The 17,539-nt window shown below is 37.4% G+C and overlaps 1 protein-coding gene across 1 annotated transcript in view; it reads right to left on the bottom strand.

Moving 5' to 3' along the window:
* RABL3 (RAB, member of RAS oncogene family like 3) overlaps positions 1–17,429 on the bottom strand; it is a 37,299-nt gene extending 19,870 nt beyond the window's left edge. Inside the window, exons 1-2 of the mRNA XM_058555873.1 lie at positions 17,352–17,429; positions 12,314–12,405 (exon numbers count right to left, since the gene is read on the bottom strand). Coding sequence (XP_058411856.1) covers positions 12,314–12,405; positions 17,352–17,397 — 138 coding nt within the window. The 5' untranslated portion in view covers positions 17,398–17,429. The remainder of the gene's footprint in view (positions 1–12,313; positions 12,406–17,351) is intronic.
* Positions 17,430–17,539: the final 110 nt, after the last annotated feature.

Here is a 17,539-nt window from a genome sequence, read left to right on the forward strand (position 1 = left end):
TTGACAACAGAGGATAGGACAGAAAAACAAGAATAGCAAAGTTATAGCAGTTGGGGACCATTTTGGATAATGGAAATTAATCCTATATATTGTGATAAAAAGTATCACTATGTTGCTATATGGCATAAACAACTAATCACATGTGATCATGCTAAGGCATCAATAAAAAGGTTTAACTACATGAGTTCTGTTTAAGAAAACAGGGAAATGTATATTTTAACAAGATTTCCAAGCAAAACCTCTGAAAAAAAAACAATACAAGGTGTTATAAGTAGTCAGTTATTTGTTATCAAAAAGCTCAGCCACGTTAGTGAAGATTTCTTCATCCTGCTTCCCTCCCCCTGTACCCTAAAACCAATCAGGGCGGGTTAGGTACTCCTCCTATTTGCTCCCATAACACCTTGTACACCTCTATCATTTCACTAACCACACCGTCTTATTTATCTGCTGACATCTCTTCTATTAGACGATGAGTGTAAGGACAAGGATTATGTATTATTCATCTTTGTAGGCCTAGAAAATAGCATAATACCCAGCACATATTAGATGCTTGGATATGTTTGTTTAAATCAACAAATAAATTTAGGATGTCTCTTCCTCCAAGGTTTTATCACATTCAGTTTATTATTTTACTGAATTCCAGTGCTTCTCAAGTACAGTTCTGAGAATAAACTAAATCAGAACCAATAGGAAGCTTGTTAAAAATACAGATTCTTGGACCGCTCCTGAAGCTTCTTGTGTGGAGCTCAAAAATCTTTATTTTTAAAGAAAGCTCCGTAGGTGATTCTGATACATAATTAAGTTTGGCAACCACTGGAGTACCCAACATGTTTCTCTAAAATTATTTAAAATGTCTAATGTTGCCTCCCCCAAAAGACTGTAACTCCTCTAAGAATAGCCACTGTGTAATACAATTTCAAGGTAGCATGCTCTCTTGTTAGCTTTGCAATGTACCAAGTCTGCTAGCCAGCTCCCTTTTGGCTACACATACTCCCAGACCAGATTGACCTACCCACCTCTAGTCTTCACCACCACAAAATACCTTCTCTAATCAAATCTTTTCACGTTTCCTTCCAGAATTAGAAGAGAAGGTGGCCTTCTTTTTTTCCAACTTGCTCAATTAATACTAAGTTTAACTTAATTCACATGGAATGAGTCCTAAGAACTTTAAACCAGTGGCTTGTAGCTTGTAGCTATGACATTCTATCCTTTACATGGATGAGTGATCTCCAAGGGAAAGCTTGACATTATAACAAGTATTGCTCTTGACACAATAAGTGGTACCTTGGGGCTATACTAAGAGCCCAACATGATGGAGGGTAATGCCCAACTATAAGAAATGTGTTTTATATTTAAATCAGGTCATCAAGGATCTGATACTTAAAGTTATTACAGACCTTACAGCTATACAAGGAAGGATTTTCTCAACAGGTAGCAACAGTATGTGCTGATCATCAAACGGGAAAAGGAGACATACTCCTCAATGCTGCTGTCACTTTTGGTACTTCTCTTGACTTTTTATTGGAAAACAAATCAAGACTAACTACAAAGGTTTTGTCTCATTTGAAGACTTTATTCATTGTTTGTAACTTTTAAAAAGCAGAAACAAATTTAGTAAAGAAAATTATATACATCAAGAAAGAACACTGGATATTATAGATGCTCTCTAATAAGTTTGGTTTAGTATGTGTGCCTGTAGGATTACTATTAAAGAGAAGCAGGAAGGCAGGAGGTTTTAGGAGAGAGTTAGGAGAAAAGAGAGGACAGAAATGAGCAACTAGGAGAGTGCAGGAGGAGCAGGAATTGAATTTGTCTCATTCACTGCTATACTTCCAATTCTTTATGGTGTCGGATCCCCAGTAGGTATGCAACATATGCACTGAGTGAACAAATTAATGAATGAATAGTATAAAGGTTGCTGCTAATTGCCCTTTCCTATCCAGTAATCTTGTTTCGCCTTCAGCCAAGCTCATTTTCTCTACGGTATTTTTTTAAAAAAAACCTTCACTTTCCTTCTGTTCTGTACCCATTTACGGCATTACTTAACCTCTAAACTTTGTGAAAGATTAACTTAAACCCCTGTCTCTATTTCCTCTCTGCCTACTCACATCATTTGGTTTCTGCCACTAACATTCCATTGCACTTTCAAAGGACAGTACTGACTTTGTCATCACCAAATACGATTCTTTTTTCTCTCCCTCAGTCCTTTATCTCTATAGTATTTCATACTAAAAATCAAACCCTCCTTCGTGAAATTCCCATCTCTCATCGCTCTTGTGGTATTTCATCATCTTGGCTATCCTCCTACCTCTTTGATCAATCTGTCTCTGACCCCTCTTGTCACCTTCAACTCTCTAAATATACCCCTAGGTTGTCCCTCAGCTCTTCTCTCTCTAAATTTTCTTTTTTGAAAACCTCGTCAGCTTTCATGGTTCAGGATTATCTCTGCACGGAAGACTCTAACTCAGAATTCTCTCTTAAGCTTCAGCATCTTATTTCCAAATGCTTTCTGGACAGCTTCAGTTGGATAACTCACAGATACCTCCCTTCATCATGTCCAGAACTGAATTTATTATCATTTCCTTCTCTTTCACGTAGAATATATAGCCCCTCCTTGGGGAATAGTCCATTTGTCCATTGCCCAGGCCACTCATTCAAACACTAATACACAGTATAATTTTCCATTCTTCACAGGAGCCTTACTTTCTCTCTTGAACTGCTGTAACACTAATTTTCAGTATCAGTGCTGTCCCACAGAACTTTCTGTGATGATGGAAATGTCCAATATCGTAACCACTAGCAACATGTGACTACTGAGTAGTAGAAATGTGGCTAGTTCAACTGAGGAACTAAATTTTTAACTTTGGTTAATTTAAATTTAAAGTGCCACATGGGGGCCGGTCCCGTGGCTTAGCGGTTAAGTTCGCGCGCTCCGCTGCTGGCGGCCCGGGTTTGGATGCCGGGCGCGCACCGACACACCACTTCTCCGGCCACGCTGAGGCCGCGTCCCACATACAGCAATAGAAGGATGTGCAGCGATGACATACAACTATCTACTGGGGCTTTGGGGGGAAAAAATAAATAAATAAAATCTTTAAAGTGCCACATGAGTTTAGTGGCTACTGTACTTACAAGTATTAGAATACTTTTTTCTTAATACCATTCTGGAAAAAGAGGCAGCACAGAGTAGGGAGAATGGAAAAAGAGGCAGCACAGAGTAGTGATCAAGAGCACAGGCTCTTGAACCAGACTCCCTGGATCTGAATCCCAACTCCATTACCTACTAGCAACGTGACCTTGGGCAAGTCATTTAATATCTCTGTGCCTCAACTGCTTCATGTGTCAAATAGGGACAGCAATAGTACCTACTTTGAAGGGTTGTTGTGGGAATTAAATGAATTAGTATGTAAAACAGGTGCCTAGCCTAACTAAAAAGTGTTAGCCATAATTCATTATTATTATCATTTTAAAGATCATTTATATAAAAATCTTGTCCCACCTCTAGATCCCACCTCATATTCTTAGTGAGGATAGAGACTGCTTTTTAAAAAAATTTCTCCACAGTGCTTCCACAGTGTTATGCTGCCCAAAGAGAAATTCAATAAATATTGATTGTATGCAATGTGTAAATTAGAGAGTTAAAATCCCATTAAAGTGAACCAGAAATGACAAATCAATTTCCTTATTTATAATTTGTGAAAAGATTAAGTTCCGTAAGTCTTGTTTTCATAATTAAGAGTAGCCATGCATTTATATTTGTCTCATTAGACTTGGGGCAACAAAATTAGAAGACAGGAATGAATGAATACCACAAAATAAAACTTTTCTCCCTTTTCCCTTCAGTTCAGTTATGAACACCTCTGTACTGCATACTAAATCCAGAATGTTAATAATTACTGAGTACATACATTAAGCTCATTAGCTTTACCCCATACTTGAAATTAAACAATTACATTATCACCTTTATCCATCTCTATTTTTGGTTGGCTCTTAGATGTGAAATGAGCTAAATGGGGCAACTGTTTCTAAGAGTTCTGAAGAGTGTGTATTCATGGGTCTACACTGATTCCGGAGATCCTTCTCACAGGTTTCAATTACATGGAAGCTGTAATTGTAACATAAAAGCTGCTACAGAAGAAAGTGTTCTTTCAAGCTATTTAGGTAAAGGCTTTATCAGATTTAATCATTCTTCTAGAGGGAAGAAACGTTCACTTCATTATAACAATAGCCAAAATGATTTACATGTCTAAGACAACTTTCCTTAAGATTATCAATCAAGAAGGCCTTTCACTTATGTTGTTGCTCAAGAAATGCATTCTTCATACAGATGGAAGACAGAGATCAACCAGCCCAAGATACAATGAAGGGTAATAAAAGTAGGTCACTTTCAGCCCCAGATGCTCCATTCTTCCACAATAATGCAATCCAAGCCAGGCTGGCTTTAAAGGAGTCAATTAGTACCATACTCTTTCCAATAAAATCAGTCACGTTACATGAGATGTGTCTTTGACTACTGTAGCCTTTATTCCAGCCTCTTTTTGGGCAGTTTTATGTCCTTCCTAGTATTCTTTGGAACTATGGAGGGAGTTAAAAAATCTGTAGTCTAGCATTAGCTAACTCAGAGGAACTCCAATTTTACTTTCTCCAAAGCAGGGGTTTCCAAAGGGAATTGTTACTGTCACTTCTAAAACTGGGTCAGAGTCTTGAGAACTAACTAATCTCATGCTGGACTGCTCTCTGGCACTTGCATAGAAGCACTCCTTGCAGACACAACCAAGCCTCCATCTTCATATACAGGGGACTGTTGGGACAAAGTTTCCTTTGGAAATTTTGCCACCAGCTACACTCAACACATTTTACATCTCTGTTATCCTCAGTTACCACACTTTGGGTCCTTAATTGGTTTCTCATATTCTCATCCCTACCCTGCTTTCTGCTTCCTCTACCCATCATTCAACCTCTAATTGTTTCCTTCCTCCAAACCTTTCCACTTTTCTCCTGGAACCTTACTCCATGGTTATAAAATTCCAGTATATCCTTATCTTCAACCTCACTGTACCAACTGATGCCAGCCTCTACTCTGAAGACACAACTTCTCCTGCTGCCCTCTCAGATGGATGCGGTTCACTCTTCCTCATTCTAATTACCTTGGAGTTGAAAAACAGGAAATGCCTTGCTTACTCTTCAAAGCTCCTTCCAGTACATTAGTCCTCTGCCCTTATATAAAAAAACCTGTATTCTTTAGAGGCTTTGGGCCATCCAGCCCTACTCCCTTCCCTCTCCCCTAGCCTTACTGTTAATACCTGCTAGCTTCCTATCAGTATCGGATTCATAGTCTTGCCCCTCTGCTCTAAGTCGTCATTAACCACTCCCACATCCACTTGGAAAACTGATTCTACATCCTGTTTGATCAGTCTTGCCAGAGGTCTATCAAGGACCATTTTTTGGCTTTGTTGATTTTCTCTATTATATATTTGTTTTCTATTTCAGTAATCTCTATTCTTTTCTTTATTATATCCATACTTTCTTTGGGTTTAATTTGCTGTCTTTTTTTCTAACTTCTTGAAATGGGTAGTAGTTTCACTGATTTTTTTCAGGCTACCTTTTAGAGCTCTAAGGCTCTAAATTTCTATCTACACACAGCTTTAGCTGCATCTCTGAAATTTTGTTCATTGTGTGTCAAAATATTGTTTCATTTGCATTGTGATTTCTTCTTTGACTCATGGGTTGTTTAGAAATGTGGTGCTTAATTTCCAAACATTTGAGAATGTTTATTATCTTTTTTTATTGATGTTTTAATAGTTTATAACATTGTGAAATTTTTGGTTGTACATTTTTGTTTGTCCATCACCATATACATGTCTCTCTTCACCCCTTGTGCCCACCCCCCACCTCCATTGTCCCTGGTAACCCCAATACAGTTTTCTCTGTCCATGTGTTGGTTTATATTCCACATATGAGTGAGATCATACGGTGTTTGTCTTTCTCTTTCTGGCTTATTTCACTTAACATAATACCCTCCAGGTCCATCCATGTTGTTGCAAATGGGACGATTTTGTCTTTTTTTATGGCTGAGTAGTATTCCATTGTATATATATACCACATCTTCTTGATCCAATCATCAGTCGAGGGACACAGGTTGCTTCCACTTCTTGGCTATAGTGAATAATGCTGCAATGAACATAGGGGTGCATAAGCCTCTTTGGATTGTTGATTTCAGGTTTGTTGGATAGATTCCCAGTAGTGGGATAGCTGGATCGTAGGGTATTTCTATTTTCAATTTTTTGAGGAATCTCCATACCATTTTCCACAGAGGCTGTACCAGTTTGCATTCCCACCAGCTGTGTATGAGGGTTCCTGTTTCTCCACATCCTCTCCAACATTTGTTGTTTTTTGTCTTGGTGATTATAGCCATTCTAACAGGCGTGAGGTGGTATCTTAGTGTTGTTTTGATTTGCTTACCCTGATGATTAGTGATGTTGAACATCTTTTCATGTGCCTATTGGCCATCAGTATATCTTCTTTGGAGAAGTGTCTGTTCATTTCCTTTGCCCATTTTTTGACCGGGTTGTTTTTTTGTTGTTCAGTTGTGTGAGTTCTTTACATATTATGGAGATTAACCCCTTGTCAGATATATGTTTTGCAAATATTTTCTCCCAGCTGGTGGGTTGTCTGTTCATTTTGATTCTGGTTTCATTTGTCTTATAGAAGTTCTTTAATCTGATAAAGTCCCACTTGCTTATTTTTTCTTTAGTTTCCCTAGTCTGGGTAGGCATGGCATCCAAAAAGATTCCTTTATGACCAATGTCAAATAGTGTGTTGCCTGTATTTTCTTCTATGAGTTTTATAGTTTCAGGTCTTTGATCCATTTTTGAGTTAATTTTTGTGAATGGCGATAGCAGATGGTCCACTTTCGTTCTTTCGCATGTGGCTGTCCAGTTTTCCCAACACCATTTATTGAAGAGACTTTCCTTTCTCCATTGTATGTTCTTAGCTCCTTTGTCGAAAATTAGCTGTCTGTATATGTGTGGTTTTATTTCTGGGCTTTCAATTCTGTTCCATTGATCTGTGTGTCTGTTTTCGTATCAGTACCATGCTGTTTTGATTACTATTGCTTTGTAGTATGTTTTGAAGTCAGGGATTGTGATGCCTCCAGCTTTGTTCTTTTTTCTTAGGATTGCTTTAGCTATTCAGGGTCTTTTGTTGCCCCATATGAATTTTAGTATTCTTTTTTCTATTTCTGTGATGAATGTCACTGGGATTCTGATTGGGATTGCATTGAATCTGTAGATTGCTTTAGGTAATATAGACGTTTTAACTATGTTTATTCTTCCAATCCATGTGCATGGGATGTCTTTCCATTTCTTTATGTCATCATCGATTTCTTTCCATAATGTCTTGTAGTTTTCATTGTATAGGTCTTTCACCTCCTTGGTAAGATTTATTCCTAGATATTTTATTCTTTTTGATGCAATTGTAAATGGTATTATCTTTTTGAGCTCTCTTTCTGTTAGTTCATTATTAGCATACAGAAATGCAACTGATTTTTGTAGATTGATTTTGTACCCTGCGACTTTGCTGTAGTTGTTGATTATTTCTAATAGTTTTCCAATAGATTCTTTAGGGATTTCTATATATAAAATCATGTCATCTGCAAATAGTGAGAGTTTCACTTCTTTGTTGCCTATTTGGATTCCTTTTATTCCTTTTTCTTGCCTAATTGCTCTGGCCAAAATCTCTAGTACTATGTTGAATAAGAGTGGTGAGAGTGGGCAGCCTTGTCTCGTTCCTGGAGAACGTTTATTAATGATTGATTTCTAGCTTACTTTCATCGTGCTCAGAACATACACTGTATTATTTTATCCATTGAAATTTGGTGAGATTTGCTTAATGTCCCATTATATGGTCAATTTTGGTAAATATTTCATGCACACTTGAGAAGAATGCTTTTTCTGTAATTGTTGAGTACAGTGTTCTAAATACGTCAATTAGGCTAAGTTTGTTAACGTTTTGTTCACATCTTTATCTCTGATTTTTTTATCTGCTTGTTTCATCAGTTGCTAAGTGTTATAAGGATGAGTATTATAATCTCCAACTATACGTGTTGATTTGTCTTTTTCTCATTTTAATTCTGTTCATTTTTTGTTCACATAGTTTAAGGTTATATTACTAGATGTGTATTAATTTAAGATTATTTAAACTTCCTGAAGGATTTAACATTTTATCATTGTGATATGTCCCTCTCTATATCTGGTAATACATTGTGCCTTGAAGTCTATCTTGTCTGATAATAAAACAGCTAAACCAACTTACTTTTTTTCCAGTTTTATTGAGATATAGTTGACATTTAACTTTGTATTAGTTTAAAGTGTGTAATATAATGATTTATGTATATATTGCAAAATGATTACCACAATAAGTTTAGGTAACATCTATCACCTCACATAGTTATAAATTCTTTTTCTTGTGATGAGAACTTTCAAGATCTAAGTGTCCATCAACAGATGAATGGATAAAGAATACTATTTAGCCATAAAAAGAAGGAAATCCTGCCATTTGCAACAACAAATACATATAAATATATGTATCTCTTGTAAGTAGGATACAATTAAATTTGGTTTTGATAACCAGTCTGACAATCTTAGTTTTTAAACTTGATTCTTGGACCTTGCCCCCAGATATTCTGATTCAGAGTTATATATGGTGCCCAGGAATCTGCATTTTAAGAAGCACCTGAGGTGATTCTGATATAGGTGAATAGTGCTTTGAGGAAGACTGGGATAAGAGAAAAGCTACAAACTACCTATACCAGAAATGAAAAGAGGAATATTACTAAAGATCCTACATATATTGAAAGACAACAGAGGATACAAGAATAATTTTTTTGACAATTTTCATGAAATGGACAAATTCTTCCAAAAATGTAAGTTACCAAAATTAACAAGAAAAATATAGTCATTTTCATATTTTCTTTAATGCTATTTAAAAATTTCCCAAAAAAAACTTTAGGCTCAGATGTGAATTCTTTCAAATATCTAAGCAAGAAATAAGACCAATCTTACATAGACTCTTCCAGAGAATAGATACAGAAATAACACTTTCCAACTCATTTTATGAGGCTAGCATAATAATCCTGATATCAAAACCCCACAGGAAGATTATAAGAAAGGAAAATGATAGGCCAATCTGTCTCATGAATTTAGATGTAAATATTTTAAAAAATATTAGCAAACTGAATCTAGCGATATACGAAAAGACCAATATATCAAGACCAAGCTGGATTTATTCCAAGAATGCAAAGTTGGTTTAACATTTAAAAGTCAATCAACATAATTGATCATAGTAACAAAATAAAGCAGGAACATTACAATTATCATGAAAAAGCAACGGATAAAATCCAACGCTGGCTCATGATACAAATTCTCATCAAAATAGGAACAGAAGCGAACTTCTTTAACCTGATAAAGCATATCTACAAAAAATCCTACAGCAAACACCATACCTAATGGTATTACGTTGAAAATTTTCCGAGATTGGGAATGAGACGAGGATGCCCATTTTTACCACTTCTATTCAACATTGTACTGGAGATTTAGACAATTCAATAAGAAAAGGAAAGAAAAAAAACATGACAAAAGGTAAATTACATGAGCAGACTGGGCTCTGGGTGGGGGATAAGAGGGGCAGGGCAGGGGTAAAGAGGGGGGCAGAAAATTGAACCATTTCAGTTCAATTTCAACTTCAACTTATAAAGCACTATGCCTTAACTTCACATCTATTAAGTTTCTCTGATCCTCCCAACAAACCTGCAGGCTAGATAAAGCAGGCGTTATTTACCTCTATTTTGCAGATGACATACTAAGGCTCAGAGAAGTAAACTGATTAGTCTACAGTCACTCTTTAAGAAGCAAAAGGCAAGACGGGGATCGACTCAGGAGGTGGGAGTTTAAAGGGAGCTAGAAAAGTCCAAAGAGAAACTTGTGAAGAACTTGCTACTGGGTGTCCCAAACTTACAGAAAGTTGCCACTGAACTCATTATCTGGAATTTGTTTTTTTTTCTATATCTAAGAATTTGGGAACATAGCAGGCTGAAATGACACTGACTTCAAATTCATAGAAATGCCATAAAAATATTTTTAAAAATAAAGAGGACAAGCTCAAGAAAGGAAAATCCCCAGATGCTAGAAAAGAAGACAAAACTTAAAATCAGAGTGAGAAGTGGGAACTGACCCAGATTCAGATATAGCTTCAGGGGCTGGTCCCTGGAGTTTTAGTGCCCATCCAGGAATAGAGATTTGTTCTCTGTATATGTGGGTGAGTGACAAAGACAAGACTGTAGCTCCCTTCATGAAACCTGGACCCTTGATGAGCTTCCCAGTCAGTGCAAGAGAGTAGGAAAAACTCTATCCACCGGCTCAGGAAGGCAGGAAAAACTTTCTATTGGGGCCCTTGGGTAGGGGTGGTAGAGAGTAGATAAAAGGTCCACAAGAAATGGAAACCACATGCCCATGCTTCAATCAGATATTGGGGGAATTTACATTATCTAGATGGCACGGAAACTCCTAGCTGAGAAATTACAAGGACCACTGAAATCCCTAGTGCTCTGGCAGCAACAGAAATGAAAAGGCACTGTTCTTTCACAACACAGCATATGGGACTTCCACAGGGAAGAGGAAAAAAATCCTGTTGAAGATGTGATCATCTTTAAGAACTACAAACTATACAAACACACATTTTCATGAAGTAGAGTCAGCATACACAGCAAGTAGGACATCCACAACCCACCCAGAAAAAAATAGAACCATCCAAAAGAAACCATAAAATAGTATGTTAAAAATGATTAAAATAAAAAGTAAAACCATAACGAAAGATCAAGACATTTTGAAAATTATCAACATTTGAAAAAGAACCAAAAGGAACACCTAGAAATTAAAAATTACAGTTACTAAAGTGAAAAACTGAGTGGATATATTAAAAAGCAAATTAGACATAGTTGAAGAGATTTTTGGTTAACTGGAAGGCACATATGAGTACATCACCCAGAAGGCACCAAGGAGAAATAAAGAATAGAAAACATAAAAGTGCAATTAACAGATATAGAGGACAAGGCCGGCCCCGTGGCACAAGCGGTTAAGTGCGTGCCCTCCGCTGTGGCGGCCTGGGGTTTGCCGGTTCGGATCCTGGGCGTGCACCGACACACTGTTTGTACAGCCATGCTGTGGCAGCATCCCATATAAAGTAGAGGATGGGCACGGACGTTAGCTCAGGGCCAGTCTTCCTCAGCAAAAAGAGGAGGATTGATATCAAATGTTAGCTCAGGGCTGATCTTCCTCACACACACAAAAAAAGATATAGAGGACAAAAATCTAACAGAAGTTCAAAAGGAGAGGATAGAGGGAATGAGGGAAGACAAACAAACAATGGCTGAAAATTTTGAAAAATGAAGACAGATATGAGAAGCACAACAACTTCTGAATAGGATGACTAAAAACTAATCCACACCTAGACACAGATTAGTGAAACTACAGAACATCAAAGACGCTATTAAAAAAAACCTTTTAAAAGCAACTAGAGAAAAGAAATTACCTTAAAAATGAATAATAATTAGGCTGACAGAAGACTTCTAATTAGCAGCAATATAAGTCAAAGACCTTGGAACAACAGCTTCAAAGAACTGAAGGAAAATAACTGCCAATCTAGCTACCTACCATTCCTTCTCTATTTATTTCTTAGCTCAACAGAGAGAGGTATGCCAGCAGAAGAGACACTTAGGATGAGCTGGAATTAGCAAACACCAACAATATCTGGGAAGATACTTAATTCAATGGAAACTGCACCTGTGTCTCCTATATGTGAAGTGGAACAGATGACCTATACAGAAGCTTTTGCCTTTATACTATATTTCTAGCCAAAAGTTGGCTGTCTCAGTGGCAGAGGCTTAGGCAGAATTATTTATGGAACATGTTAAGTGAACTCTAGATATATAGCATAGTAATTAAAATTGAAATCTCTGGAATCAGACTAATTGGGATCAAATCTTGACGTCGCTTGTTACGCATTGAGTTAATTTGGTCAAGTTACTTTACTCCTCTATGCCTTAGTTTCTGTAGCTATATCTCACAATTCAAAAAAGATTAAATAAGCAAAGACATGTAAAGCATTTGGCATGGTATCTAGCACAGAATAGGTGCTTAATAAAGCTCAGGCATTATTATTACTTAGTCTTGACTAGAGTACTGTAATTTGATCATGCAGTTTGAAGGAGTTATCTTTAACATGACTACAAAAAAACTAAAATATAAGAAACACATACTCTGACATCCACTGAGCAGCCCACAGTCCATGATGGATTTCCCAGCACTTGATTTTGGCACAGAAGATGAACTAGTGAAGATTTCCCAACCCCTGAAAAAGATATGAGAACTCTGGTCATATAAGAGACACGCTGAAATCTATTATGGCAAAAACAAGATTGAGAATATGCAGTAATAATGGTATGTAAAGTATGGCTGTTTAAAGGATTTCACCATACCAACCATTTAATAAGCTTTATTGATAAAGAGAAGATGGTCGAGGACAGTGGTTCTCTTAAATTTAGCATCAGAATCACCTGGAGGGCTCATTAAAACACAGAATGCTGGGTCCTGCCCCTAGAGTCTCCGATTCAGCAGGCCTGTCTTGGAGCTCAAAGATTTTGCACTTCTAACAAATTCCCAGGTGATGCTGATGCTACTGGTCCAAGGGCCTCGCTTTGAGTACTAGTCTAGGGAAATTTCATATGAACTAATCCCTTTCCTTTCGAATGATTTCATCTATTTAGCCTATTTTAGAATTGTAGAATATTAACAGATCTTAGAGGTCATCCTCTATCCTGACCACCAAGGCAGAAGTCTCTACCACAGCACCTTGTTAGATAGTCTTCCAGATTGTGCTTGAACACTGTCAGTAACAGGGACTCATATTTCACAATTCCATACTTAAGACACTTGAGTTCTTCCACACAGTGATTTTTAAAAGGGAGCCAACCATTTGGCCCAGACTTACCCTGTGGAAAAAGAGAACAACTCTACTCCCTCCTTCTACAACATGGCCCTTTATCTTAGGGCAGCATTTTATTTTCTTTTAGAGCTCCTGGATTGAGGGCAATCTAGTTATTAATGCTAGGGCTAGCATTCTGAGATCTGTATGAAGAGGAAAGGAAATGAGTTCTCCCTGTACGTCCATGTGTAGTCACTCATTCAATTAACAGCATTTTAAGATACCATCATGACAAGCATGATTGGTGAATCTTGATGCATCACTAGTTGTATCAAAATTTAGACCATCCCTTTGTGTGCATTGTGTGTGTATGCAACTATCACTTACGTTTATTTTTTATTATAAAAAGTTATATTTACAGATAATCTAGAAAGTATTAAAAAAAGGAAAAAATCACCTGAAGAGCACTGTTGTCAACATGTAGGTTTATTTAATTCCATAAGCAGGGTTTTTCTGTAAGCAGGTTGTTACCGTGAATATATACACAGTGTACTTAGCAACAATAAAACATAAGCCTTTGTTTACACAGCTGGTTCTGTTTGGAATATCCTTTCCATCCTCCCCCTCCATTTCCCCTCTGTTGGCCTGGTGAATTATTTTTAAGACTCAGCAACATTCTAGTTATAAAGTCTTTTCTGACTCCACACAGGTAGAACTGAGCACATCATCCACCATCGTCTGGGTCTCCACTGTATCCTGTACATTTTTCTACAGAGCACTTAAACACATTATTGCACTTGTTTGTTTATAGGTTTTATTCACTCTGTTTAAGTTCTCTGAGGACTGGGACTGGGTTTTACTTATCTTTTTATCTCCAGTACTCAGAACATGGCCTTAATTAGTATTTATTTAGTGACTAAAATTTTCCATGTTACTACAGAATCCTCCTAAACATTTTTAATGTTTCCATTGTAGTTCAGAGAGTTGACATGACAATTTACTTAACCACTTCCTCATTATTAGATATTTAGGGTGTTTTGAAATTTTACTATGCTAAGAAAAGATTTCTATTCAATGTTTAAAATTATTTCCTTAGTATACTTTCCCAGAAGTGAAATTAATATGTAAAAGGAAGTGCACATTTAAAGTTCTTGATATATATTGACAGCTTTCATCTGGTTACTCTGCCACCAGACATACACATAGGCCTGCAGGTCTTGTTGTACCTCAACACTATTGTGTAGGTGCTTTTTCATCTTTGTTAATTTGATAAGAGAAAAAAAGGGACATCTCGCTTTAGTCTGCATTTCTCTACCTTCTGGTAAAGATACACATTATGATCATCTTTGCTAATCACTTGTCTTTCTCTCATGAATTATCTATTCATGTGCTCTGCCCATTTATCTACTGGGTTTTAGTGCTATCAGTTTACACAACCTCCTCATATATTAGCGGTCTCCTGTAACTGATGAAACATTTTCCAGGTTTCCCTTTTATTCTTCTTCTTTTTTTACATACAGACATTTAAGATTTTTGTGCACTCAAACTTAGCTTTGTCTTTGTATTTACTGCATTCCATCTGTGACCTTCAGGGCATGCTGTTGATGTTTGTGTTTGCACGCAGGTTTATGTTGGAGACATATATCTAGGCATTTAGTTATCAGCTTGATGCAAGGCTTGAGCTTCTAGTAACGCTTAACTGTGTCAGAGTAAACATCTTTATGCAGTAATACTGTATAGCTCTCCATGAATTAACTTTGGGTGATAACAGTTATCTAACACTGGATGAACTCTCAACAGTAAGAACAACTGAAGTACCAGGAACAATGGCTAACTATTTATTTATTTAAGAATTTTGGGAGGTTCTGATTCTGTGTTTTCACCATTAAAACTAAATTAGATCAAAAGAATGCACTTGGTTTGCTGGGGGGACAAAGGCCCAATATAATGAAATAAATACCAGCTCCAAATATAATTGTTGGTAATGTGTTATGCTCATCTCTTATCTCTGAAAGAACAAAGAGAAAACAGTATTTGCGGATTACTGACACTTTCATGATTCCTAACTAAATTAGCAAATATCTCTATGGGATACAAAAACAAATCTCTAAGTCCCAAGTCATTCCTTTACAAATTTGTGAAATCCTCAAAATTTCATGAGGGAAATAAGCCTTTATTCAAAAGTAAACTTTTAAGTTTGAATACAAAGGCAGATGAAGTGTAAAAAGTATATTCTAACCTGTCAGATAGCAAATCACTGTTAAAAGGGAACTGATAAAAAGACAGTAACTGACTTGGCACATAGCTTAACATCACTGAATGTGTGACGAGATTAATCACTTTTCCTGGTGGGCATGGCTGAGACTTCTGTTTTATAACTAAACTATAATGGGGAAAAAAAAAAAGCTTACTAATTGCCTGATCACTTTTCTACATTTAATGCAGCAGCCAATTCAACTCTGTTATGTAATGCATTGATGTCACAGTTATAACCCCAGCACCTAATACAGTGCCTGCTATGTAATAGGTACTCAAGTATTTTTGGAGGAAAAAAAAGAAAAACCGACTAGTTCCAACAATATGTAACATGGAAGGATCGTTAGATGCAATGGAAAAGGGAATTATAGATGAGTGAGAACACCCACTTCACATATCATAAAGAACCATGTTAGCTCTGGATTCCAGTTCTAAATCCTACTTGATGATACTCTTGCCAAGTCTCTTCAAACTACCACTACTTTCTTCATCCGTAAAACTGAGTAATTTTATTAAATAAACATCACCACTTCAAGCTAAAGAACTGGAATTGACACAAATTGGATTAGGTCAATAGAATTTCCTAATGCAACTTTCTTAAGGGAATATTAAACAATGCTCTCTGTAAAATTTTTCACAATACAAATAGTCTTCAGGCAACGTGAAAACGTTCTTAACCTTCTCCTCTCCCTAACAACTTTGTTCAGTTCTTTAAGGCTAGTTCTCAAGCTCTTTGGGGTATGTCCTCTCCACTTCCAATCATCTGGCACAACGTCTTTGCTCACAGCACACATTCAAAGGTCAACTCCAGAAAAGCAAATCTATGAAATGCACAGCTAGCATTTATTCCAATTTCTTAAGGAGCATAGGAGTGGAGGTTATAGTGAGAAAGAGAAGATAGTGAGGGGGGAGGGAGAAATGCAGACTTCAGTTCTAGTTTTCAAATGTCCAAGGTGTCAAAAGAAGAATTTTAACACTAGGATTAAATTGGGCTTAGCTTCATAATATGGTCTTTATCTTAATTTCTCTATTTCTTACAACTTAGCACATAATGGACTTTCAATTACGATTAAAGAGAACAAAGAAATAAAGAAGCCCAGCTGAGAGTAAAATAGGACTACCACCCAATATCTCATTTCATAATATCGCTTAGTATAAAGTACAGGGACTCTGGGTTCAACTTGGTTCTATCATTTACATCTCTCTGCCTCACTTTTCTCACCTGTAAAATAGGGTAATAGGGCTGATCTCAGGATTAAATGAGTTAATGCATGCAACGCATTTGGAACAGTGTGTAAAAATTGACTACAGTGGAGCCATTAGAGTTGGAGCTGCCTTTCCAGAAAAACTGCTTTGCTGTCTTGAACACTGGACTGGGCCAAACCTTTGGACCGGGCCAAAACTGCAATTGTTTTACAAGCAATTGTTTGAGAAGTCAGCAGGAGAATCGATAACCAGGTAGCAAAGACTGAGGATGTGGACTTTCTGAAGATAGAATCAATAAGCAGTCAATGTTTAGCCAAGACTAGCTCTTTGCCTCCAACTGCAATTAAAACTCTTTGTAATACAACCTCCCTTTGCCTTTAAAAGCCCCTGACTTTTACTCCCTAGCGGAACATGTTTTGGATTTCTATCTGAATCTGTGTCTCTCAAACTGCAATTCTAATTGCCCAAATAAATATCTGAGGCTTAAATTGTAGTGATTTTTACTCGGTTGACAAGTGTCATCCTTCTTAGTGCCCGTTTGACCTCCTTAAGGAACAAAATCTCTTGAGGGCATAGTCCTAACTTCTGTCTCCTTTGCACGACGCCCAATACAGTACTCAGTGTGAGCATATCTTTTAAAACAAAGGAATTGACAATACACGCTAGTCGCCAAGGAGACCAACGTGGAGAGTTTCCAAGGCGGAGAAGGGCCGGGGCTCTAAGCCCCCCACCCACACGGCGCCGCTGCTGCGTCAGAGCAAAGTCCTCTGGGAAGTGTAGTCTTGAGGGTTGAGAGGGCTTTCAGCCACAGGCCGGAGCCAGTTAGTTGGAGGGGAGGGACTAGTGAAGCGGGAAGGTTATCGAATAACTCAAAAGTGCCGGGAGCCCCAGAGTTGGGTTAAACCGCTCACCTGAGTCTCCCAACACCAGTACCTTCACCCGATCCAGGGACGCCATCTTGCCACAACCTTGCCGGAGTTAACGCCTGTTCCGGGATTGTAGGCCAATCAGAGCTGAGTATGGACGGCCGAGCCTTCAATTTCATTGGCCAATCGGAGCGCGACTGTCTTGATTGAAGGCTTCTCTGTGCTGATTGGCC

Source organism: Diceros bicornis, chromosome 15, assembly GCF_020826845.1.
Source record: "Diceros bicornis minor isolate mBicDic1 chromosome 15, mDicBic1.mat.cur, whole genome shotgun sequence".
Lineage (NCBI taxonomy): Eukaryota > Metazoa > Chordata > Mammalia > Perissodactyla > Rhinocerotidae > Diceros > Diceros bicornis.